At 61.5% G+C, this 23,682-nt stretch overlaps 2 protein-coding genes across 4 annotated transcripts in view; one reads left to right on the forward strand and one right to left on the reverse strand.

Annotated features, from left to right (window-relative positions):
• The window catches only part of RSPH14 (radial spoke head 14 homolog), a 98,873-nt gene that overhangs the window by 36,598 nt on the left and 38,593 nt on the right, over window positions 1-23,682 (forward strand). The window lies entirely within an intron of this gene.
• Window positions 1-23,682, reverse strand: part of GNAZ (G protein subunit alpha z) — a 53,614-nt gene that overhangs the window by 23,061 nt on the left and 6,871 nt on the right. The window contains exon 2 of the mRNA XM_044775367.2: window positions 7,047-8,239. Coding sequence (XP_044631302.1) covers window positions 7,047-7,769 — 723 coding nt within the window. The 5' untranslated portion in view covers window positions 7,770-8,239. The remainder of the gene's footprint in view (window positions 1-7,046; window positions 8,240-23,682) is intronic.

Below are 23,682 nucleotides of genomic sequence, written 5' to 3' on the forward strand. Positions count from 1 at the left end.
CGTGAAGCCCAGGGCCCTGGGGAAGCAGACACCTATCACCACCAGCTGCTCACCGAGTGGGGGCCACAGGCTCATGCCCAAGGTCCACCAAGGTGAGAACCAGACAGCATCAACCCCGTTATGGCGAAGAAGGGCCAGCCAATGCAGCAAAGGACTTCAGCTGGGGTTAGGGCCTGAGGAGCCTGCATGGGGGCGGCGGACTGTTCACAAGTGCTGGCAGTGCCTCTGGGCCACCAGCAGTCTAGCTGTGAATGGGTGCCCAACCCCGTCGGACGTCTCTCTAATGCTTGGGAGGGGTCAGGGGCCACAGAGAGAGAGTTGGTCTAGGCCACGAGGGGACCCCGGCTGGGGAGAGTACGTGGCCAGCAGAGCCCTGCATCCACCTGCGCCTGCCTCAGAAGGTGCTGTCACAGCCCTGCCAGGGGCCTGGCCCTCTTGCTGCCTTTGCCTCTGCATAGCCTCTCAGATCTGCACCTGGGCTGTCCACTCTGAGGGAACCCAGTCCCTCTGTCGACTGGGCCCCGCCTTCTGGCTCTGCTCCAAGAGGTCTCTGCTGTCCTAGGGTCACCATGATTTGCAGAGGTCACAGACGAATTGCACGTGGCTCTGGCAGATCACGAGATTGGAAGGAGCTGCTTGGGGAGACTAGTGCCTGGCAGGGAAGGCCAGGGGCCTCCAGGTGGGTCAATGGCACGCCTCTCTGGCACTGTCCCAAGTCCCCATGGCACAATTCCTGGATCTGTGTCCTCGACCAGGTCAGGAGCAGGAGGCAGAAGGGGGACAGGCTCTGCTTGGGCTCCCTGTGGTCCTGCAACTGACGTGGGGGGGGCGCCGTGGGCAGTGCTAACCCTGATGACCACTCAAGTCTCCTGAGCCCAGACGACTGCCCTGCACACTCCCCGCAGGGAGGCTGGCCACACGGCGGCCCCAACCCTGGCTCCCCGTGGATGGCTCCCAGCTCCAAGGGGGGAAGCCATTCCACACCGAGGCCCTCCCTGGAGCACTCCTGTACCTACAGGGCCTGGGGATCCTGGAGCCCCACAGAATCCCTGGGGGCCCAGTGCCAGGGCTGTGCCTGAGAGTAAGACTCAGACCTGGGACCCAGGACGGATGATCTCTGGGCCTTGGTTTCCTCATCTGTAAAGCTGGCTGGTTAAGGACACTCAAGGGCATGTACGGTCCCTTCCAAATCTCAGCCAGGCTATCAGGCACATCTGCCTGTTTCCCCTGTGTAAGCCCCTCCTCTGCACAAACAGAACCAGCCCCGTCATCAGCAAGTGAAAGCCCATTTCACAGCAGTACCGTGCACCGCCCTCCACGCGACATTGCTCGACACCGCGCCATTGTTAAAGCACTGAGACAAGCTCCCTTTTCGGGCTGAATAACAAAGCACGTGGTAGGGTGGAGGGTACACACTGTTGGAGGACAGCCTTGAGCAGCCCCCTCCTCAGGGTGCACTGCACACACGTTAGGGCCTGCCCCGGGAGGGCTGAGAGTCCCAGCAGCTGCGTACCCAGACGCCAGGGCATGAACCCCGGCTCCTCCTGAGCCGCCCGCTTCTTGACCATCTGCTGAGCAGCACTGTGCGCCAGGCCCTGCACCACAGCACACGCCAGATGGGGTGGGTGGATAAGGGAGCTGTGAGCCTGCCCTCATGGTGTGGTGGGGCTGTGAACCGTCCAAGAGGTCGGGGGGGGGGGACTCCCCTGGGACAAGGAGGGGCTAGTGGTCAGGGCTGGGAAGAGGCAATCCCTTAAAGTCTGGAATCTGGCTGTGTAGCACCTGCCACCTGCCAACCTGACCCCCTAAAGGGCATGTCCTGGTGTCCCACTTGTCCCCCCAGCTCCTCGACACACCTGACTAGCTTTGTGGTGGATAACTGGTGGGGATGCCAGCCCACCACAGAGAGCCTGGCTGTGGCCCAGACCACCTGTGGCCACAGTTGGTCCTGCATGAAAGCAAAGGAGGGGACACCCCTGGGAACCGCTGCCTGATGGGTCCTGAAGGAGGGGGGCAGGTGTCCCCAGGCAGCGTGAGGCATTGTAGAAATAATGTGACTGTGCTGCGTGTGAGCGCCTCTGTTCCCAGCTCCTTGAGCCACTGGGAGTGCTGGGTTCACTGGGGTGTCCGGCCCCCAGCCCAGGCCTGCACAGCAGGTGTACAGTAGGCCTGCCATAGTGCTGGGAATGCCGACAGCTCCACCAGGAATTAGACAGTGGGCAGTGAGCAAGCTCCTGGTGGGTTTTCAGGTGACAGCACTTTGACACTTTACAGCCAGCCCTCTTAATCTGTCCCTTCTGAAGGATTGCTCCACTGTCGAGTGGCCGCAGAGACCATTAGCAGATCCGCAGGGGCAAAGGTTGGGCGGCAAGTGCCTGCCCCCAGCACTTTCCCGCAGCTCTCAGTAGAATGTGAGGGTCCTGCCTGCCAGGGCACTAAAGAGGAAAGGGCAGAGCAACTGTGACAGCCAGCTGAGTGAGGAGCCCACAGCAGCCTCGGGCACACGACCTCTCGGGGCTGTCATGGTGAGGCGGGCAGCCAGCCAGCACCCTCTGTGCCTGAGTGGGGCCACAGCTGAGCCTCCGAGTTTAAAGCCAGTGTCTTTCTTTACTTCCTGGAAGAGCTCCATGGGACAGGTGGAGAAGGCAGGCCAAGCTGCCAGGAAGTGGCCCTCCTGCAGAGGGAGGGCAGGCAGCGGGCAGGGTGGCCTGGCTTGGCCCCCAGCAGCAGGTGTGGCTCAGGTAGAGACCACAGCTGCTGTGAACTACAGGCCTGGGCCCTGGGCCCAGCTTGGCCCATGACTTGTCCTAAGCCTGGGTGCCTCCACCTGTCTCCCCTCCCATGGGACAACAGGCACGGCTGCTACCCCACAGGATCAGTCAGGTGACGCATCCCTGGGCCTCCCACATTGTCTGGGGGAGCCCCATGTGGGGACTGTGGAAGCCCACCTGACTTTGGAGTCCCCAGATCCCTGCCAGGACTGCAGAGGGGGACACAGCCCCATGCCGGCCGAGGACCCTTTAAATCCTTCCCGGACGAGGGCCAGGAATCCTCAGTGAGGCTGGGGGTGGCTCCTGGGGTCTGCCCAGTGCCATGGTCGGTGGGCGCCCCAGAACCTGCTTCCCCGGGCATGACGCTGCCCAGTGCTCGTGGCAGCCCTCCATGCCCAGGAGCCCAGAGCCTGACGTTACCCTTGGCAACCTGCTGACGCAGATGCCAGCCGGCGGATGGGGTGGGGGCAGGGGGCTCCACCAGCCCTCTGTCGGAGGGAAGACGAGGCCTCAGAGCTTAGTGGAGAGAAGAGCTCTGAGGAGCTGTGTCCAGAGGCTGGCACTGGGCCCCCAGGTTCCTTTGGTTTCTGCAAAAGTCGGCATGGCCTGTTCTTGACCGCCTCGCCTTTGCCGGGCACAGGGAGGAGAGTTCAGGGCCCTCCAAAAGGAGAAGGCAGGGTGGTGCCCCTGTCCCCAACCCGATGGCGCGCTCGGGAGGAGGGCAGGGGCACAGAAGAGGCGTGCCGGTGGCAGTGACAGGAGCTGCCTGCAGGAGCCGGGAGAGGCGGGCTCTCCTCGCCGCCTGGCCTGCTCAGCCCTGGGCGGCCGGCCCACCTCGGCGGCCAGCCGGCTGGAGAATCACGAAGGGTATTGTCTTTCCTCGGCAGCCTGTTTGTTTTCCATCCTGAGATCTTGCTGGTAGAGCGTGAAAGGTCAGAACCATTTGGAATCCAGTGAATTTCCAGCCTCACTTGTTTCTCATCAAGAATTTCCTTTTCTGGTGAACAACCACCTCCCCAGGACTGCTGAGACCAGGGTGGTGGTGATGGGGGGGCACAGGCCTGGCTGCCAGTTCCTCCCTTTAGAAAATGCCCTGGATGGCCCCCGAGCCTGGCTGCCTCCAGGGGGTAAGCACAGGCCTCACAAGACCCCACAGCCAGGCCGGTGGCCATCATCCCTGCCCAGGGCTGCCCACCATGGTCCCCCCAACAGGGCAGGGCTGGGAGAAGGCCAGAGATGTGAGTCTCCGCAGGGGCAACCTTTCCACTCAGTTGTCCACCCAGCCCAGCTGGGCAGCTACTCGCTCGCACACAAGCAGGGACCCACCCTGTAATGAATGACAGCAATGGAGGGGCATGTAGACACCAGGCTGGGGTCAGGGAAGACCTTAAGAGGAGGTGACACCTGAGATGAGACCTGAAGGATGGGTGCAGGGTAGTGAGGGGCAGGGGGCAGGGTGGTCACGCACTTAAGGCTGGAGAGAGCAGAGCACGTGGGAGTGAAACAAGCCCATGAAGGCCAGAGCAGAGTGGAGAGAGGCAGCGAGGAGGCGGGGATGGGCCAGGGAGCCGGGAAGGCCTCAGCAGGAGAAGGCGTGGCCTTGGGCCCGTCTTTGAGGACACTTGGTTACAGGTTTGGAGAGCAGAGACGATAGCCAAAGCTGTCCATGGAACACGGGATCAACTCAGGGCCCGGCATCCTGCCTCCCACATCCTGGCACACCTGTGGGCATAGGCTCGGTGGGCAGAGCCTGCCAATGGATGGTCTGGGAGCCCGGCCTGGCACCCAGGGAATTCGCCACATCTGCCCTGGAGATGACAGATGAGGCAGCCCCAAGATCCAGGTCCAGGAGGCCTCAGAGCACAGGCTATCACTCGCCTCAGGACACAGCAGCAACAGGCAGAAGCCGGGAGTGCCAACCACTGAGCCCACGTCTGGGGCCTAGCCGGGGCCCCTTGCCTCGTCTCACAGCCTGGTCAGTCTAAGCCCTCTGGCCACGCGATGCCTCATCAAGGAGCCTGACTTGCTTGTCTGCTGGGCTGTCGCCTCCACCCACAACCACACAGGGCGCTGAAGCGGGGGCAGGCAGAGGAGTGATAGGGCTGAAGCCCGAGGGCCCCACAGCACTGGGAGCAAGGCAGGCCTGCCCATGAGCAGCCCTGCCCCTGTGGATGGAGTGTCCTCAGCCTGGGCTCCTCTCCCCGGGGACACCATCTCTGCCTGGGCACAGCCCTCGGGAGGACCGCCAGATGCATGGAGGGGAGGTGAGGAGAGCCCTGCCTGCTGTCTCTAAGCCACCTGCAGCTGCTTCCCTTTCTCCAAGAGGCTGGGCCTGCTTCTGAACCTGATGAAGGGTGCAGACCCTCTCTCACCCAGAAGAACACTCAAGCACCCAGCACAGTGGCCACAGCCTGCAGCCATCCACAGACTTCCTCAAGGGCCACAGCCCCAAGTAGGACTCCCGGCTGAACCCAAAGAATAAAGCCACCACCTGCCTTAAAAAGACCAGGTGAAGGGGCTGGCCCCGTGGCCGAGTGGTTAAATTCACGCGCTCTGCTGCAGGCGGCCCAGTGTTTCGTTGGTTCGAATCCTGGGCGCGGACATGGCACTCTGCTCATCAGGCCACGCTGAGGCAGCGTCCCACATGCCACAACTAGAAGGACCCACAACGAAGAATGTACAACTATGTACTGGGGGGCTTTGGGGAGAAAAAGGAAAAAAAAAATCTTTAAAAAAAAAAAAAAAAAGACCAGGTGAAGGAGCAAGCCCCTTCTTTGCCATTGGCCCTGTCCCCTGGACCCTGGAGCTGACCACTCATCTCTGAGCACGGTGGATCCCCCCAGAGCATCATCCCTCCTTCCCCTAGGTTCCTGCCAGCTCGCGCCTCCCGAGCCCACGGCACTCACAGCCCCACACCACTTAGAGCTCCTTGTGGCCCCCCTGCTTGCCCCCATGCCCACCCCCGCCCGGGATCAAAGGGCTCTTAAGAGCAGATTCTGGGTCTCTGCTGGGTGCTCCTGCTTGGCGCAAAAGCTCTGCTGCAGGGATGACCACTGGGGCAGCCCCGGCTACACCCAGCCCTTGTCTGGGCCTCCACCACCGCCACTCCTGGGCACCCAGGGAGACTGTAGAGCCTTGTGTGCTCGGCCTTCTGCCTCGGTTGGGCCTACCGTGTGCTGCCCACCTTCTCCTTGCCAGGGGCCTGGCACCTGCTCCTCAAGCTTCTACCACTCGGCACTGGGCCTGGGTTGCCCCTCGGCACCTCCCTGCACTGCTCCCACCTCTGGCCCCCGCCCCCCCCACCGCATGCCTCTGAGCCCCCTTCCCACACAGTGGTTCTCAGCCTAGGCTGCAGGCCTGAAGGAATCCCCACACCCGCCCAACCCCTGGGGATGCAACCTCAGAAACAGATCTTAATCCTATCACCACAAGACCCTCAGACCGAGATGTGGTTGTGGGGCCATGGCCGCTATTCCTAGGACCTGGCATGGTGCCTGGGTCTGGTAGGAGCTTCGTGCATTTATTCAACAGCCACGTGGACCAGCAACTGGATGCCTGGCCTGGGCTCTGTCTTCTCTTGTCCTGCAGAGCTGCCAACCTCCCTCCCAGCCTCCAGGGCTAACCCCCACACACCTGACTGCAGCCCGACCTCACCTGCAGTGAAGTCCCTCGTAGCACCCAGCTTCCCCTGCCTCTTCCCCAGCAAGCCTTCCCCAGCTCTTGAGCAGCCAAGGGTCCCTCCTCTGGGCTCTGAGTGACATGGTCTTGGGGCCTAGGGGAAGGCCCCACTCAGCAGGGCTGACCCTCTGTGCCCTGAGAGCATCAGGCTTGGGGAGTGCTCTGCTTGAGGTACCGAGACAGGAGCCGCCTGAGCCCGAGGCCTGCAGGGGCCACAAAGGCAGTGCCGTCCGCAGCTGGGTGAGGGCGGTCACAGCCGAGAGGCATCCTGCCCAGTGGATCCCAGGGTGTGGCGGTTACAGAGAGGGTGTTCAGAGCCCTGAGGGCCTGTCAGAGCACCAAGGTGGGAGTGGAGCCCTCTCGACTGGGGTGGTCAAGGAGAAGCGTCATCTGGGGCAGACATTCGGACAGCAGGCAACACTGTGATGTCCTGTGGTGCCTATGACACCTGCCACGCTCTGAGAGACCGTGCCTCGCAGTAGCAGCCCTGGCTCCCCAGACAGCGGCCTCTCCCGCTCTGCCCTACAGCATACTGATGAGCCCACCTGCATCTAGGAGCCGGCGGCAGGAGCAAGAGAGGAAAAGCCCGGCACTCACCGTCTGGTTGTCCTCATAGAGCTTCAGGTCGTAGCCGCTAAGCTCCACACAGAAGATGATGGCTGTGACGCCCTCGAAGCAGTGGATCCACTTTTTGCGCTCTGACCTCTGCCCGCCCACGTCCACCATCTTGAAGGTGAGCTCCTTGAAGGTGAACTTGTTCTCCACGATGCCTGTGGTCATGTCCCGGGAGCGCAGGATGTCCTCGACCGTGGGGATGTAGTCGGGCGCAGCGATGCGCTCCAGGTCGTTCAGGTAGTAGGCGGCGTTGTCCTCCAGGTGGTACTCGCTGGAGCGCCCGAAGCAGGCCTGCGCCCCCGAGTCGGCCCACAGCCGCCGCATGACGCCCAGCAGCTCGGGCGTGATCTCGCCCTTGCTCTCAGCGGGGCCCGTCAGGGCGAAGAGCTGCACGGCGTCGTAGGCACGGTCAGGGTTGTGGAAGTCGATCTTGAGGGCCGCCAGGGCGCGGATGATGCGGGTCAGCGAGTCGATGGCGTTGTAGATGATGAGGGGCTTGTACTCCTTGCAGGCCTCCAGGTTGAAGCCACCGCTGTGGATGATCTTCATCTGCTTCACGATGGTGCTCTTGCCGGAGTTGCTGGTGCCCAGCAGGAGGAGCTTGATCTCACGGCGCTGCCGCTGGCTCTCCGAGCGCAGGTGGCGGTCGATTCTCCGTGACCGCCGTGCCGCCTCTTTCTCCTCTGAGCTTTGCCGACATCCCATGGTCCGGCAGCGGCGGGCCCAGAGGCGGAGCAGGGACAGGGCGCCTCTCCTTGTCGCCACCAGGTGGGGACGCTGAGACGCGGGCGGTGTGGCCGACAGACCGCCCGACAGATGGAGTCCAGCTGCCCTCGAGGCGCTCAGCGTGCGTGGAGGGGCAAGGCTGTGCCGCGCTGCAGTCCCTGCCCCAGTGCCTCTTCTCCAGCCGGCATGGCGCTTGCGCGGTGCGGGAGGTGGCCACGCCCTCCCTCTAGTGACACTCCAGCTCCCTGGGCCACCGTGGGGCCTGATTCACCACAGTCACTCTCTGTCCTCTCGACGGTGGGAAGCAGTCTGCTCGGCCTGCCTAGGCTGCTGCCGCCTGGTCGCAGGTTGCTGTGGTGATGCTGCTGAGCGCGGCCGGAGGCTGGCCGCCGCTACCGGTGCAGTGGGCGCTCCCTGCGGCCCCCCTGCCTCGGGCATCCGCCCTCCACCTGCCAACAGAGAAGAGGGTGAGCCTCCTCCCACCGCAGGCAGGGCGGGAAGGGCAGCCCTGGGGATGGCGGGAAGTGGCCTGGGGAATCAAACCCCCGCAGCTTCGTGGGGGTCTGCAGGGCTCCTGTCCAAACCACAGCAAACAAACACGCCCAGCCACAGCACCAGCCCCGCCCGGAGGCCACTGTGCCTGAAGCCGATGCCTGAGGAAAGAGCACTTAGTGCTATACCAGGAACTTTGCCTGAGGGTCTTCGAAGGTGGGCACTGAGCCCGGGGCCCACTGCCCATCCCTGCCCTGGACCCGGCCAACCCCACCCTCCCTGAGCCTCAGTCTCCCCATGTGGCAGTCCCGTCGTGATGCCCCCTGCACCCTCGCCTGCAGCTGCTGGGGCCGTACCCACGTGTGCCACAGCACTGATGGGGCTTCGCCTCTCCCTGGCTACGGTGTGGTCCCAGGCTAGGGTAACTGGGTGCCCTCTCTCTTATCGCCTCCCATGGGAGCTGGTCACTCCTGCTGTCTCCCAGGGCAGGACCAGGTGGAGGCTGGCCAGGCCTGGGAGCCAGCAGACAGGCAAGGGACAGAGCAAGGCGGAGGCCACAGGCTGGGAGCCCCAAGGGGTAGACAGCAGCCTGGAGCTGCCGCTGTTGGGTGGGCAGGGCAGCCTCACTCCTGGTGGGTGAGGTGGAGGGAGGCTTAGGCTGGGCAGGCCAAGCGGTGGGAGCAGGGGCTGGTGGAGGGGGAGCAGGGGCAGGGCAGCAGTCCAGGTGTGGGATGCAGGACAGGCCAGAGCACGTCTGAGGGCACTGAGAATCACTGAGTCCAGGACAAGGCAGGGGCAGCCCAGAGGCTCCCCAGTCTCAGGCCGAGTCTTTCATGTCCTTGCCCTCCATCCTGTTGTCAATAAGGAACAGCTGCGCTCACACCTAGGGCAGAGCCTCAACACCCAACTCTGCCAGACACCTGTTGACCCAGGACATCTACATGCTCTTCCCAGGGCTCCCCGGTGACCTGTGGGCACCTAGGCCAGGGCCCTCCACACCAGGGCAGCTCCAAAGCTCAGGCTGTGCCCCCCACTGGGAGCCCAGGGGGGCATCTGCCCCCACCCTGACCACACGCACACCTCTTGCCTCCTTTCTCCCACCACTGTTCCTGCCTGGCTGCCCCAGCAGCACCCCCATTCTGCTGTGACCAGCGTTCACCCTTCCAGTGCCCCCATTACCCATATGGCAGGCCCTGGGCGGGAAGGACCCGAGTCCAACAGACCCTGGGAGCCAAGGGCCTTGTCTGGTCTCCTCACCCACCGTTCTCCTGGCTGGCCTCTATGCCTGCTGCTCCCAGCGATCTGCTCTGAGCAGGCTCCCCGCGCCCCTTCTCTCCCTAGGCCAAGGCTCCCTGCCTCCTATCCCCTGAGGCCCACCTGCCTCCACCTCTCAGGCCGCCCCTACCCCAGGCCAATGGAGCCCCTGTTCTCAGGGCAGGTGTCTTCAGGTCTCAGAGCCTGTCCCTCACTGGTCACAAGTGTCTGTGAAAGGCACAGTGTCCAGTGCAGAGCTTGGTCCCCAGCAAGTGCCAGCCTGTGCCAGCCAGTCCCCCAATGTCCCCGTCACCTGTGAGCGCCCCCTTGTTCACCTCTCAGACAGCTTCCATCCCCTCCCTGCCCTCTGCAGCCTGCCTGGGTGCGTGGGACCAAGTGTGGCCCGTGTGCTGAGGCCGCCTCCTCTGGACAGGACGTGGGGAGGGCAGGCCTGGAGCAGCGCGGGCGGACCACGCAGGTGCTCAGTGAGCAGTGGTTGGGGAGGAAGGAGGGAAAGCAGCTGCCTCAGAGAGTTAGCCTCTCTGAAGTTTCCTGCTTGTCCGCGGTCCCACCACCCGGGGAGGAAGGACGATGAGGCCATGTCTCTGACGAGAGAGCCGTGATTAATGGGACGGCCAGTTGGTGCGGTCCCAACGAGGCTGGACCGTGCTTGGAATGGGCGCCCTGCGACGACCCTGGCCAGGCCCAGGGCAGTGCTCACGGTGCGTGCGCTGCAGAATGGTGTGCACGCAGCACACACGCTTACACGTGTGCATGCAACACATGAGCAGGGGTCTGGAAGGTGTTCACCGAGCAGCAATGAGTTCTAGTTGTGGAATTACAGGGTTTTTTCCTTCTCTGCAGTTTACTGTATTTCAGTACTACACTTGCTCCAATGAACTTTTGTCATCAGAGAGATCTGTAAGCAAGCATCATGGCATTCGCAAGGCCCCAGCCCCGGGCCATGCCCCTCTGCTCCGGACTGCTGATGACCCGCAGCCCCTCAGGTGTGGAAACGAGTCCAGAGGCCTCAGCCGGCTGCCTGGGACATCTGTTCCATCCCAGCAGCCACCCAGGCACTGGGGACCGTCCCTGCCAGTGTGGTCACTCTGGCAAGAAAGCTGATGCCTGTCCTCCTGAAGGCAATGCCAGCCAGGCCAGGTGTGCCCTGTGCTGTTCATTACCATTTTTCTCAGTTTTGTGTTTTAAAATCCGAGGGACAGCCAGGCCCCAAGTGACCAATTGTCCCTCAGCTGGTCAGTGACAGGGACAAAGATCACCAAGAACAGCAAGTTCGTCCCACCTCTCACTGCCACCTGAGACCAGCAGGCTCCCAGACGCCAGGTCTCCAGGCCTCAGGGCAGCCTGCAGTGACCCACTGCTACGACATGGTCTAGCCCAGGCAGGTGACAGGAGACCCAGCCTGGGGCTGTATGGGCTGGTCCCTTGTCTCTGTGAGGCCTGCACCTGAACAGACTGAGATGTCGGCCACTTCCTTGCAGCCCTGCGCGGTCACCTGCCCTAGGAGCTTCTTAAGCCAAATGCTTCCCCTCGCAGCCCAGGCCCTGGGGGCTGCCTGCCCGGCCGGGCTGTGCTCAGGGGCTTGCTCCTTGGTGGCAGTGCCACTCGACTCACTCCTGCCCTGGAACTCTGCTCTTTACAGGCCAGTTCACGGGCGGCCGCCCTGTCCCCTCTGCTGCCTGTGGCTCCTCCACGGCCTCCTCCTCCTCTGCTCTCTCCCACCAGGCCAGGATTTCCTTACAAGCGGTGAGGCCCTCACCAAACACCATGGGCACAAAGGCTTAAGTGCAAGACCTACAACTCTAAAACCCTCCGAAGAAAGCACAGGGCAAGAGCTGCATGATGCTGGATTTGGCAGTGACTTCTTAGATATGACGCCAAAGCACAAGCAACCAAAGGACAAACAGGCAAACTGGACTTCATAAAAATTTAAAAAATTTACACATCAAAAGACACTATCAACAGGTAAACAGACAGCCTGCAGAATGGAAGAAAACACTTGTAAATCATTTATCCAATAAGGGATCAATATCTAGACTATATGGGGACCTCCCACAACTCAGCAACAAACACAAACAACCGCATTCAAACCTGGCAAAGGACCTGAATGGACGTTTCTCCAAAGACGTACACACGGCCACCAGCACATGAAAAGGTGCTCAACATTACTAATCCCCAGGGAAATGCCAATGGAAACCACGAAGAGATACCACTTCACACCCAGAAGGACGGCTACTATCAAAACCAAAACAAAGCTGGAAATAATGAGGGCTGGTGAGCACGTGGAGAAAGTGAAACCCTTGTGCATTGCTGGGGGGAATATAAAATGGTGCAGCTGCTGCGGAAAAGAGTATGGTGGGTCTTCAAAAAATTAAAAATAGAATTACCAGGGGCCAGCCTGGTGGTGTAGTGGTTAAGTTCATGTGTTTCACTTTGGTGGCCCCGGGGTTCACAGGTTGGGATCCTGGGAGCAGACCTACACACTGCTCATTAAGCCAGACTGTGGGAGCAACACACATACAAAATAGAGGAAGATTGGCACAGATGTTAGGATGGCTCAGGATCAATCTTCCTCACTGAAAAAAATAAATTACCATATGATCCAGCAATTCCACCTCTCGGTGTATACCCACAAGAACTGAAAATAGGGTAGGGCCAAGTGTGGAAGCTGTCTGCCATCTGCACGAGGCTGCCACTGACAGTCACACCTGGGTGGGTCCCTCTGCTAGAGGCACCCTCTTCTTTCAGATCAGCAGAAGGCCCCACTTGGTTCTCCCTGCACCTCCGTGGGGTGCTGCTGCGTCCCAGGGGGGTAGGGGTGGGGTCAGTGGCCTGAGACCAGCAGGCCAGGCTGTGCTTGGTGCAGAAATGGAGGCCTGCAAGTGGGAGTCCTCTCTGAGGCTCCTGCCAGTCCTGCTGCTCTCCAAGTCTAATCTGGCCTTTACTGAACCTCCAAGGATTCCCCCCGTTGGTGCAGAGGCAAACGGCCAAGGGCTGGACAACCACAGTGTTCCCTGGTCCCCAGGGCCCAAAACCCAGGACCCCCCACAACAGTGCTGCTGGGTCTTGCTGGAAAGTACTGAGGAATGGGTGAAGGCGTGTACCAGGCAAAGGAGGAGCATGTACAAAGGCCCTGTTGGGGAGGGAGAAGAAGGGAGGGGAGAAGAACCATGGTATGACTGGGGAAGTAAAGGAAGGTCAGAGTGGCTGGACACAGAGAGGAGGAGAGAGGCACAAGGCAAGCGGAGGGGCAGGGCCAACTGGGAGAAGCTCACTTTGCAGCTGCGCATTTGTGACTGTGTGGTGGCATGCGTGCAGATCTGCGTCACTCTGTAGGACTGCGCGCGAACGTATGCACTGGTTTAGTTATGTGCTTGCATGTGCAGGTCCGTACACGTGTGTGACTATGCAGGTGCACGCACACGTCTGTGTATGGCTGTGTGTGCTGGGAGCAGAGGTGCAAGGGGAGAGGGGGCAGGGCTAGGATGCGGCACCCGGCTGAGGCGAGAGAGAGGTGCTGAGGGGAGGCCAAGGGGCTGCCTCGCCCCACTGCTCCGGATTGGGCTGGGCACTGCTGAAGGAAGCGCAGACCCGTTCCTAAGTGTGCAGAGGCGGGAGGGCGGGAGTCACACCGAAGGCACAAACACACAGCGATGAGGGCAGGTGCTGAGCACCAGCTGAGTAGGGTCGGGGTGCTGGGCTGCAGGCCACCCCACAGGCGACAGTGAGAGATGATCACGGGCAGGTGGTGAGGGATGTGAACCAGCCGGTGCAAAGGCCCTGAGGTGGGAATGTGCCTGGCCAGCCTGAGGGAGAGGGGGTGGCTGACACGGAGGAAGGGGCGGAAGCAGGAGGTCACTGCTAGGGCTCTGGCTTTGCCTCCGAGCGATCGGGAGCCAGCCAGCCTTGGAGCGAGGGGTGCCGTGCTCTGCCTTGTGTGTGAACAGCATCCCCAGACTGGGGGATCGTGCAGGCAGGTGTCCAGGTGACAGGGCAGCAGAGTGGCGGCTGGGCGGGAGCTGCAGGCGTGCCCACTTGGGCCCTGTGTGTGCAGCTGGTGGAGGCGCCTGGTTGGCGGTGCAGGAAACAGGCTCCTGTGGCCGCGGCTCTCCACGAGCTTGGCGGGTGGCCCCTCATGGCCTCCCTGACTCGCCCACCCACTTGCCTGTGGCACTAAGGCTGCCAGGACACGACCCCAACCCCAGAGCCCGCACAAGGCCCAGGCTGAAAGGGCTCCCCCTGCCATCTCAAGGCTGGACAGTTGGCCTCCTGCACGCATACACACACACGAGGCTCCCTCGAGGCTCCCCTGCCCGCCGCCTGGCAGGCCTGGCCTGCCTTCACGTCACACTGCCCCCTGCCCAGACATGACCCTCTCACATCTCTATTCATGTCGCAGATGTGGGGTGACAGCCCTGAGCCAGCGGTGGGCAGACACAGTGATGGAATACGGTGCTGCCTCCTCTCTGGGGCCTCTGCACACTGGCGCTCTGCAACCAGACACCCACCACGCCAGGCCTCAGTCCCGCACGGGCATGCCCCCCACGGCCTGGCACAGAGCTCCAACAGTGTGACACCATGTCCAGTGTCGCCCTCACTCACAGCCAAGTTAGGGCCAGGGCAGAGCAAGGCTGTGGGACACCGGCCCCGACTTCTCTCTGAACAGCCCCTCGGAGCCCTCCCCCACAGGGGAAGGGAGCCAGGGCCAAGGTCACCCAGTGTCACTGCCCAAGCCAGGCTAAGCCAGAGGGTCTCCAAGGAGAGAAGACGGCTTATCAGCTTACTGGGCTGGAGAAGGCTGGAGCCGGCGGGCGGGGCGCCCTCATCCCAGGCCCCACTTCCTGGAGGGAGACTGACAAGACAAGAAGCCAAGCCCCTCACTCTCCAGACTCCCTCCCTCCCACTCCACACCGAGCCCTGGGCCACCAGAAAGGGGCGAGACACTCCGCCAGGGAGGGAGGTTGGTCAGTAGAGGAGACAGACCCACTCCAACACTGAATGGATGGAGAGGCACGGTCCCGTCCGGGGCTCCAGCAGAGGTCACTCAGATGGCCAGCCGTGTGGGGAATGGGGTTGGACCCCAGAGGCAGAGGGCAGTCCAGGTCATGGGGCCAGCAAGGCAGAGTGGGACCACACAGCCAAAGCACAGATGGGCCCCAGCCCGATGCCCAGCCCCAGTGTGGGGACCCACGGAGTCTGAGGGCCTGTCCTGGGGCTGTCCACCTTCCCGAGAGCTGCCTGCCCCTCGCCCTGCGGAGGCCCCCTCGCCCTGCCTGGGCGGGGCTGTGACTCAGCACGACTGCCCTTCCCACACCCCAGCTTGCTCTGACACCCTCTCCGCTGGTGGCTGCTGCCCTGCCCTTCCACCTTGGGACCCAGCAGCTGCTCTGTGGTGACCTGGAGGGGCTGGATGGAGGAGGCCGGCAGGTGTCTGTGCCTCACGCCCTTCCTTGTGTGAGGACTTCTGGGCAGAACAGGAAAGGCGGGAGTCCCAGTAGGCCCGTGTCTCCGAGTTTGCAGGGACTGCCAGGAGGAGACACATGTTGGGGTCCACACACCTCTGCTGCTGGCCTCGGGGCCGCCTTGGCTCGCAGGTCAGAAGGGGCTCCCCCCAGCCTCCCAGGCCTGAACCCACCCACATCATCTCCACCTTCTTCTTCTAACGAGTAAGTCCCTCTCTGGTGTGCCAGAACCACCATCCCGGCATCAGTTCCCATCATGGCTGTATTTTAGAAATAGAAGGTCTGGAAGAGCCCTTGCCTGCAGCCAGGCTATCGGCGTTCCTCCCTCTTAATAAGGAACCATGTCCCACCGCCCTTCACGCCTGGTGTGCTGGAATCCGTGCTCGACTTTCAGGCGATGTTTTGCACGCTCCTTCCACCTGAGCGCCGGGCGCTGGGTTCTCTGTCTGCGTCCCTTGTTAGGTCTTCCCAGAGCCTGGCCTGGCCCCGCAGGGCCTTCTTGGTGGCAGTAGCTCCCCTGTGGTCTTGATAAGCCGCCGTCCTCCACCCTGCCTGGTCTCCTGCTGGTTCTGAACAGCTTCCCTCTCCTCGCAACCCCTGCCTCCACCAGCGTGCCGCGGCCCCAAGCCAGTGTGTTCCTCCTCTCCAGCGCTCAAAAGCGGGCGTCCTCAAGCAGTGGGTTATTGGCCTCACCTTCACGTCGCCCTAATAATGGTCGGCTCACAGTCCAGGACCTGCAGACTCTTCATGGAGTTGTTTCCATGTGTTCTTGGACCGTCAGGGACAGCTGTGGGCTGGGCCTTGGGGAGGGTCTATCCCAGAGCAGCTGGGCATGGTGGGGTCAGGGAGAGGGCTTGGCTGCACTTCCCGAGTCCACAGCAGGCCTCTGAGGGCCTCCAAGAGCCACTGGGGCCACTGGGAAGGAGGAAGGCTGGCCGTGCTTCAGCCATGACCAGCCGGGGGACAGCACGCGCCTCCATCCTGCAGGGGTCAGCTCCTGCAGCTGGGCACCTGCCTGTCCTCGCACACGTGTGTTGTCTTGCGTCAGCCCCACAGTGCACCTGGGAGATGGGCGGGACGTTACGGAAGTAGACACTAAGATTTGAGGAGGGGGGATGACCTCCTCAGGGCAGCCTGGCTGGGAGGCTGCAGGGCTCCACTTCCGCCAGGTGCCCCAATCCCCCGTACCCCCAGCACCAGCGACCAGCACAGCCTGATCAGCCGCTCTGTTATCTACTCAACGGTTTTCTTTAAATTGACTTGGGTTTTTAACTTAAATAGACGTACTTTGAAAACTTCATGTTCCTACTTTAAATGGAAAGCCAGAGGCACTCACCAGACAGCAGTCACCTGAAACACAAGTGAGTGTAAGGGACCACGGCAGAGGCGGCTGGCCAGGGCCGGCCCTGTGGGAGGGGTCGGGCGAGGCCCTTGCTGTTAAACGATGCACGTGAGCGGAGGGTGTAAGAGCCACACTGGCAGCAAACTGGGGTTTTCTCCTTGAGGAAAAGGATGGAGAGAGAAATAAATAAGGACAACCTTCCTCCCAGGGAGGGCTGGTGCTGCTCACAGCTGTGGCCTCAGGCCACATCATCCGGTCTGCTGGCCACCCAGCCCCCTGGGGATGCAAATGGGTGCACAGGGAACCAGGGCCCAGATGCCCTCTCCACTGGGAACCCGGGGCGGGAGAGGAGGGGCTGGGATGGCGGCTCCCAGGCTGTGGTGTCAGCATGCACCCCTTGTCCTCACTCAGGCCAGGGCAGCACCTCTGACCTGCTGTGGCCCCGTCCTCTGCTCAGTTCCATTTGCCTGTTCATCAGGGCACCCTGGACCCAGGCCTGCGGCCCTCCAGCCTCAGATCCGAACAGGCAATCGAGCGGCCATTGGGCAGCATGATCATCAGCGTGCCGTCTGGGATTGGGTCCTGGTACGTTCAGGCTCTGCTCCGGGCTCGGGGACAGGGGGCAGGGAACAAGCTGAGTCTGTGCATCAAGGAGCTCGTATTCTGGTTGGGGAGACCGTGAGCAAATATGTCAGCAAGACCATTTCTGATACAGAGCCGCGCCATGGAGAAGAGGGAGCAGAGGCGTATAGTGGGGTGTTGACTAGAGGGCTAGTGGGGGGAAGGTCCAGGGAGGTGACATTGGAGGAGAAACAATGACAAGAAGCCACCAGTCACACAGGGGTGGGGGAGGGGAGCAGGGCAGGTGGGACAGGGGCACCTGAGGGGGACATTGCCCCAAGGGCTCGGCTGGGCAGTGGGAGCCCGGCCTAGGCCCAGCTCAGGGCAGGTCCACCTCAGAGGAAGTGGCTCAGTGGTGGCGGCCCTGGCAGGGACCCCCCCAGGGGTAGAAGGCAGAAACTGCCCCCTTGAGATTGCCTTTCTCCCATGGAGGTGCTGTTGGTGACCGGGGTTGGCAACCCGCGTCCAGAACCCGGCTTGGATGGAGGCATCCGGGCAGTCCACTATCCCTCCCCAGGTGGGATGCTGGACACGTGGGTTCCCCAAAAGGCCAGCAAAGCAAAGCCAGGGAGAAGCGGAAGGCGCCATGTCTCCCTCACACCTTACAGCCTGTGGGCCTGGCCCACATCGCACACAGCAGAACCCAGCTTGGCACATCCCAAACACTCTGATGGTTTCTGATCCAGCAGCACATACTTTTGGACTAACAAGCCACATCTTCCCGAGGAGATAAAAACCCATGCTTGCCTTGATGCCAGTGACACTGGATGAGGGACAGGGACAGGCCACCCTCCAGGAGCTGCCCTCCGTGGGAAGCCAGCCTCCACAACCCTGCCTCTGTGCTCCTGTGAACCCCACAGAACCCAGGTCCCTGGCTGCATCTCCCAGGCCCCACTCCACAGTGCCCTGCCCTGGCCCACCAGGTTGACAACGTCCCCCTTTGAGGCCAGGCGAGAGCCTCCCTCTGCAAGGGCTCCTGACCCACAGCACCAGGCAGCCCCCTTGAGCCCGGGGGGCCTCAGTCTAGACTCCCGACTGGCCCTTAGTGACCCCAAGCAGAGCGTCGAGTACTGCTGCTCAGCAGTGGGACTGGACTTCACTCTGGGAAGAGTCCAGCAGGGACGCCCTCGGAGCGGCCCTTCCTTGGCCTCTGGGCTGCTGGCTCCTCCACTGGTTCCTGCCTGCCCACCCCCACCATCCACCTCTTCCCTGCCCACCTCAGCCTCCTCTCTCCCTCCCCCGGCCGCCACTCTACTTCCCTCTAAGCAGGTGTTCTGTAAAAGATGTGCAGAACAGATGGAGGGGAAGATGGACGAACACCAAAAAATACTGCTACACAGCTCCAAAGCTTCCCCAGCACGCCCTTCTGAGTGTGCTACCTCACGTGACCTTGCCCAGAGGCTGCGGCAGAGGGTCCACTGGGGTCCACAAGGGGCCTCTCAGGCCCCGGAGGTCTCCACTGACCCATGGACCACTCCTGAGCCCTCGACACCCCTGGGACCCCTCTGCCTGTGCCTACCCCTCCCCCAGACGCCCCATGGCATCTCGCCCACCCCTCCCCAGAGTGGCAAACTGTGCTTTTGTCATCCCCTGCCCCCAGCTTCCAGTTCCTCCTCCAATCTTCCTGTCTTCACTGAGTGCCCAGAGTCCTCCTCAGCCCTCCTCCTGCCCACTCCCCTCTCTCCCTCCCACCACCCCTGGCAGGCCCCCTGCCCCTGCTCTTCCCAACCGGCTTGTGCCCCACCCAAAACACTATGCTGACACTTTGCACCTGCTGAAATAAGAGCCGGGGTGTGGGGAGCTTGGACTCTGCACCCCACAGCACACCCCAGGCCTGGGCCAAGGGCCCATCAGCTCTCGCTGGGAGGAAACCAGCATCTCCTGGTCCTCGGGCCCTCCTGGCATGACCCTTGTGCCGGGAGACCCCACACTTCCCTGCAAGCTGCCCCTCGGCGGTCCCAAGGAGGCGCTCCCAGGTTGGCCTGTCCAGGAGGGAGCTCTGCAACGTGGTCCAGCAGCACGCCCCCCGTCCAAGTAGAGGGACCCACCCCTCCTCATTCTAATGCTAAACAACAACAAACCAGCCCCGAAGATTCCACCGTTATTACAGATACATTTCCAAGACCCACTAATGACCATCATTAAGTCACCATCGAAGCTGGGACTGCCGGCTGTTGGCACATTGAAAAGCGACTTAAAGCGGGGAGTCACAAGAAATGATAATATGTACTTTAAACATTTTATCTTAACTTAAAACAGATAAATGTAGGTAAACATACACTCATTTGCCAATTTTTGGAGTGGGCCAAGAGCTCCTCTCAGAGCACAGGCTCACTTACTGGAGGCGCTGTCACCGTCCCTGCTTAAAACACACACACCATGCGACGTCCAGCTGACTTTCTCCACATGGCGTGAGCTGGCAAAGTTGCCGGGACCGAATCCTAGGTTGTCACGGCTCCCTGTCCCCAACCGTAGAGCTGTCCTGGCCACACCAAACCTAACCACAGCTTTTACTGAGGTTTCCCAATGCATCCACCTAATTCCCAAAGAAACCCTCTTCACGTTCACAGTTCAGCAGTTTAGATGATGTTCAAGGACAGAATCACAATGACAACTACAAGTGGCACACACAGCTTTTGGACAAACAGCATTGACTCAAAGGGGTGGGTGCTGAAGCGCACGGCACGGGGAGCCACTGTCCTGGAGCAGCTGGCCTGCCGGGGACACAGGCCGGCATGTTTTACCACAGGAATGGAGAGTGCCCATCCATCCAGCAAGCACTGGCGACGGGGTAAAAGGAGTTCTGAGCACCAAGATTTCTGTAAGGCTTATAAATGACTTTGCATTTCCTTTATCACAACAGCTTCTGCAAATATTTGAAAAAATAGGAGCAATTACATACGCGAGACACTACTGATTGGGGCTTGGGGACATGTGACCCTGTGTGTGTGGGTTCTTTGCAGACATTCCACAGCTACCCAGGCCCAGGCCACTGGGTTAGCTTATCCATGGCCCCCAACCTGCCTGACGGCGTGGCACCAGCAGACCCGCAGTGTGGTGCCCCTTAAAAGCAGCCCCTGTTTCTTTGCCTCCTCCTAGTTCTCTGCTTATTTTGGAGCCAGAGTCCGAGTGGATGGGAGAAGGACCAGGGTTGGTGTGCAGTGTCCCCACCTGCAGACAGGCTCCCACCAATGGCTCTGCCCCAGCTAGGCAGACTGTTGGCCTCAGAGCGCCACTGCTAATGATGACCAGGGAGGCCCTCCCCAATGGCCCTGTACTGTCCTGTGGCTCTGGATGCCCTCAGCCACGTGTCCAGCCTTCTGGCCCACAGCCGCCAAGGCCGACCAGACGAGATGAGATAGCACCGCCTGAGGAACACTGACTCAGGAGGAAATCAGGCCAGAGATTTCTCGGGGCCAGGAGTAAATAAATAAATGAAAGTGGAAAGGCTCCACAGACAAGGGGACGGAGGCTCTGCGGCGCAGGGAAGAAGTGCCACCCCGCTAAGGGCCCGGGGAAGGGGCTGCCACGGGCAGAGCTGGGCTCCCGGGTGGCCAGAGTGAAGGTAACTGCTGACTTTCTCTCAGGCCTCTGGGCTGGGTGGGCTCTTGGATTTAGCCATTCTGGGTCTCTGTTACCCTGAAATTTCCTGTCCCCTGCCTCTAAGCGTGGCATCCCATGGTCCCATGCCCCTGCCCTCTCTGGTGAGGGCTCCATGGGGCCAGACAAGCACCCGGCTCCTTCCCCAGCCCCTCGTGCCTCCCTGTAGCTCCTTTCCTGTCTTTCTCTGCTGGAGGTGGGCACCACCTCCTGTTGGGGCCCGCCTTCTTCCTTGCCCTCCCCCAGAGCCTGCTTCCTGAGCCTCCTAAACTCACACAGGCCTGCAGGCTGCGGAGTCTGAGGATTCTGCAGATTCAGGAGGAAGGGCCCAGGAATCTGCATGTTGTCAAGTACTGGGGGTCCTCCTGAGGCCAGTAGCCTGGGGTCCCTGCACTGGAAGCTGCCCCAGGTCACTCTCAGTGGCTGGCTCCGGTCCTCCCATCCGTGAGGGGCCACCCCCAGGAGTCTCCAAGTCTGCAGCAGCCTCTGACCCCGTCCTGATGGGGTTCTCCAGGAGCAGAGCCTGAGGTGGGAGTTTCTGGCATGTGACTGGCGGAGGAAGCAAGTTCAGGAGACAGGGATGCAGGACGGGGCGGGGCAAGTAGGCACAGGTGTGGCTTCAGCCGTGTCTGGCACTAGCCTGATCCCACGGGGAGCTGTGGAGCGTGACTGGAATCAACGCTCTCCCGCCTTGAGGGAAGGCGCAGGGCCTCCCAGGCACTTCCGGGCAAGGGGCCTCTGAGGGCCCAGGGCAGTTCTCCAGCGAGGGGCGTAGCTCTAAGCGACACGACGAGGCGGGGGGACGGAGTGAGGCAGGCAAGGGGGCTTGGCAGCAGCAGTCGTACCTACTGCAGGCCCAGATCTTTCTCTCTGCCCCTCCCCACTTCCTTTCTAACAGAGCCTGGTGCCCAGGTCAGGGCTGGGCCTGGCAGGCCTCAGGAGAGCCTCTGTCTGGAATCTGACCACTTAGCCCTCCAACCCCGAGTCTCTCATCTAGATTGCCACAGTGACCTCTCAGGCCTCCTTGCTCTCTCCCAGCCCCTGCCCTCTGTGCTCCCCCCAGCAGCCAGGGGATCCTTGTGAAAACATAAAGCAGAGTGTCTCTCTTGTGCTCAAAACCTTCCCACAGCACACCATCTCAGTTCTGAGCCAGAGTGCCAGTCCTTCCAGGGCCCCAGGGCTCTGTACCGGCCCCTGCCTCTGACACTCCTCCCACGCTCCCTCCACTCTCCATCCTGTGGAACTGCTGCCTCTCAAGCACATATTGCATGTTCTCCCTCAGGGCCTTTGCACAGGCTGTTCCCTCTGCCCAGAACACTCTTTGTCTAGAGAGCCACTCCATCCTTCCCTCAGGCTCAGAGGTCCTCTGCTCGGGAGGCCTCCCCGCCCATCCTATCTATGACTCCCTCACAGCACTGCTGCCTTCTGACCTGCTGCATGACTGGCTCATGGCTCGATGTGTTTACTGCCCCACTTCGTGCTCACAGAAGGCCAGCCCCACAGGGCAGAGCTGCTGGTCATTATCACCGAGGTGTCCACAGCCCAGAAGTACCTGGCAGGAAGCAGGTGCTGATCAATCCAAGCCAGCTCTTTGTACTGAGTGAGGGAGGGGCCAGCTCAGTGCAGGGAGGGGCCAGCCAGGGACTTCTGGGAAGGCTTCTAGAAAGGCCTGTGGCCTTTCCCCAGATGGACACAGTAGATGTGCAGCCCTCTCCTGCCTGGCCTTGGCCTCTGAGCCCCCAGCCCAGGATGTCCCTTCATCTAGTAAGCCCATCAGGGCCAGGCTTCAGTTGCTGCCACTGAAAGTATGCCCCCACCCCCAGCCTACCCCTCAACCTGAGGCCCCCTCACAAGCTCTGGCTGTCACCCTCAGCCTGCCTGCCCAGCCACAGCCTTCCTGTGCCAGTGATGGGGACATTCCCCAAAGTCCTAGCCTGCCCAGAGCCCGGGGCTGCAGCTCCCCTTATGCCCCAGTCCTCCATCCCTCCCTCTGCCCTGAGAGCCCCAGAACAGCCAGTGAGGCGAGACTAACGCACACAGGGACTCAGGCCACGGAGGGGCCGAGTGCAGCCGGGCAACTCGAGGAGCCGGCTGCTGCTGGGGGCACCAGGGCAGGCCTGTCAGGGCTTTGGTGCCCTCCTCCCTGCCACGGGGCAGGAGCAGGGCTGGGGATGTGCGTGCGTGCGTGGCGTTATCACAGAGGAAATCGATGCCTGGCACTGGCCCAGCGTTTAAGGGAAATGAATAGATTCTGGCCGAGGACAAAGAGAGTTTGATTAATCAGAAATTGGATAATGGAGGCAACACTCTAATTATTTTTCTTCCCAGCATTTTATCGAGAAATATGTTTGCACAGCATATCAGAGGTGAGGGGGGTGATCGTGCTGGAGGAAAGTCTAGATTGGGGACAGAGCCGCCATATCCACATGCGCTGATGGGGCTGGATGAGAGACAGGCAGGCTGGCCAGGGTCCTGGTGGTCACCCCATGGAGCCACAGGAAGCAAGAGGGGACAGGCGGGGCAGGCCAGAGGCCACACACAGCTAGGGCATCTGGGGTCACAGAAGATGAGCCACGCTGGGGTGGGCAGGGGGAAGGGGGCAGTGAGGGCCAGGGCCTCAGTCAACACAGGGGTGGCCGACCTCAGAGAAAGGTCCCTCACGTGGAGACTGCCCCTTCCCTGGCCTAGACACCTCCTCGTCACCCTGCCCTGCTCACAGCCTCGCTGGCACAGTGGCCGGGGGGAGTAGGGGTGGGGCGCCACTGGCTCAGGTCACCAGCGCCTGCTCGAGCCAGAGTGAAGGCTGTAGGGGTCAAGTCCTCCAACCCTTGGTCAAGGAGGGACTTCAAGGGCCCCTGGCAGCATGAAGCGCGTTCCCATCGCTCACCCCCGGTGAAGCCTGGTGAGCCGCTCCACGGCCCAGGTCAAACGGGACTGCTGGGTGCCCGCAGGACCCAGAGCCTGGGACTCACATGCCATGGCCCTCCCTGGTCACGCACCCCCTCTTCCCACGCGTCCCCACTCCTACAACACGTCGAGCTGGAACTACATGGTTTAGCGTGTTTCTGTGGCTACCTGGCCTCCCAATTCCAGGCAGGCT

Source organism: Equus asinus, chromosome 8, assembly GCF_041296235.1.
Source record: "Equus asinus isolate D_3611 breed Donkey chromosome 8, EquAss-T2T_v2, whole genome shotgun sequence".
Classification (NCBI taxonomy): domain Eukaryota; kingdom Metazoa; phylum Chordata; class Mammalia; order Perissodactyla; family Equidae; genus Equus; species Equus asinus.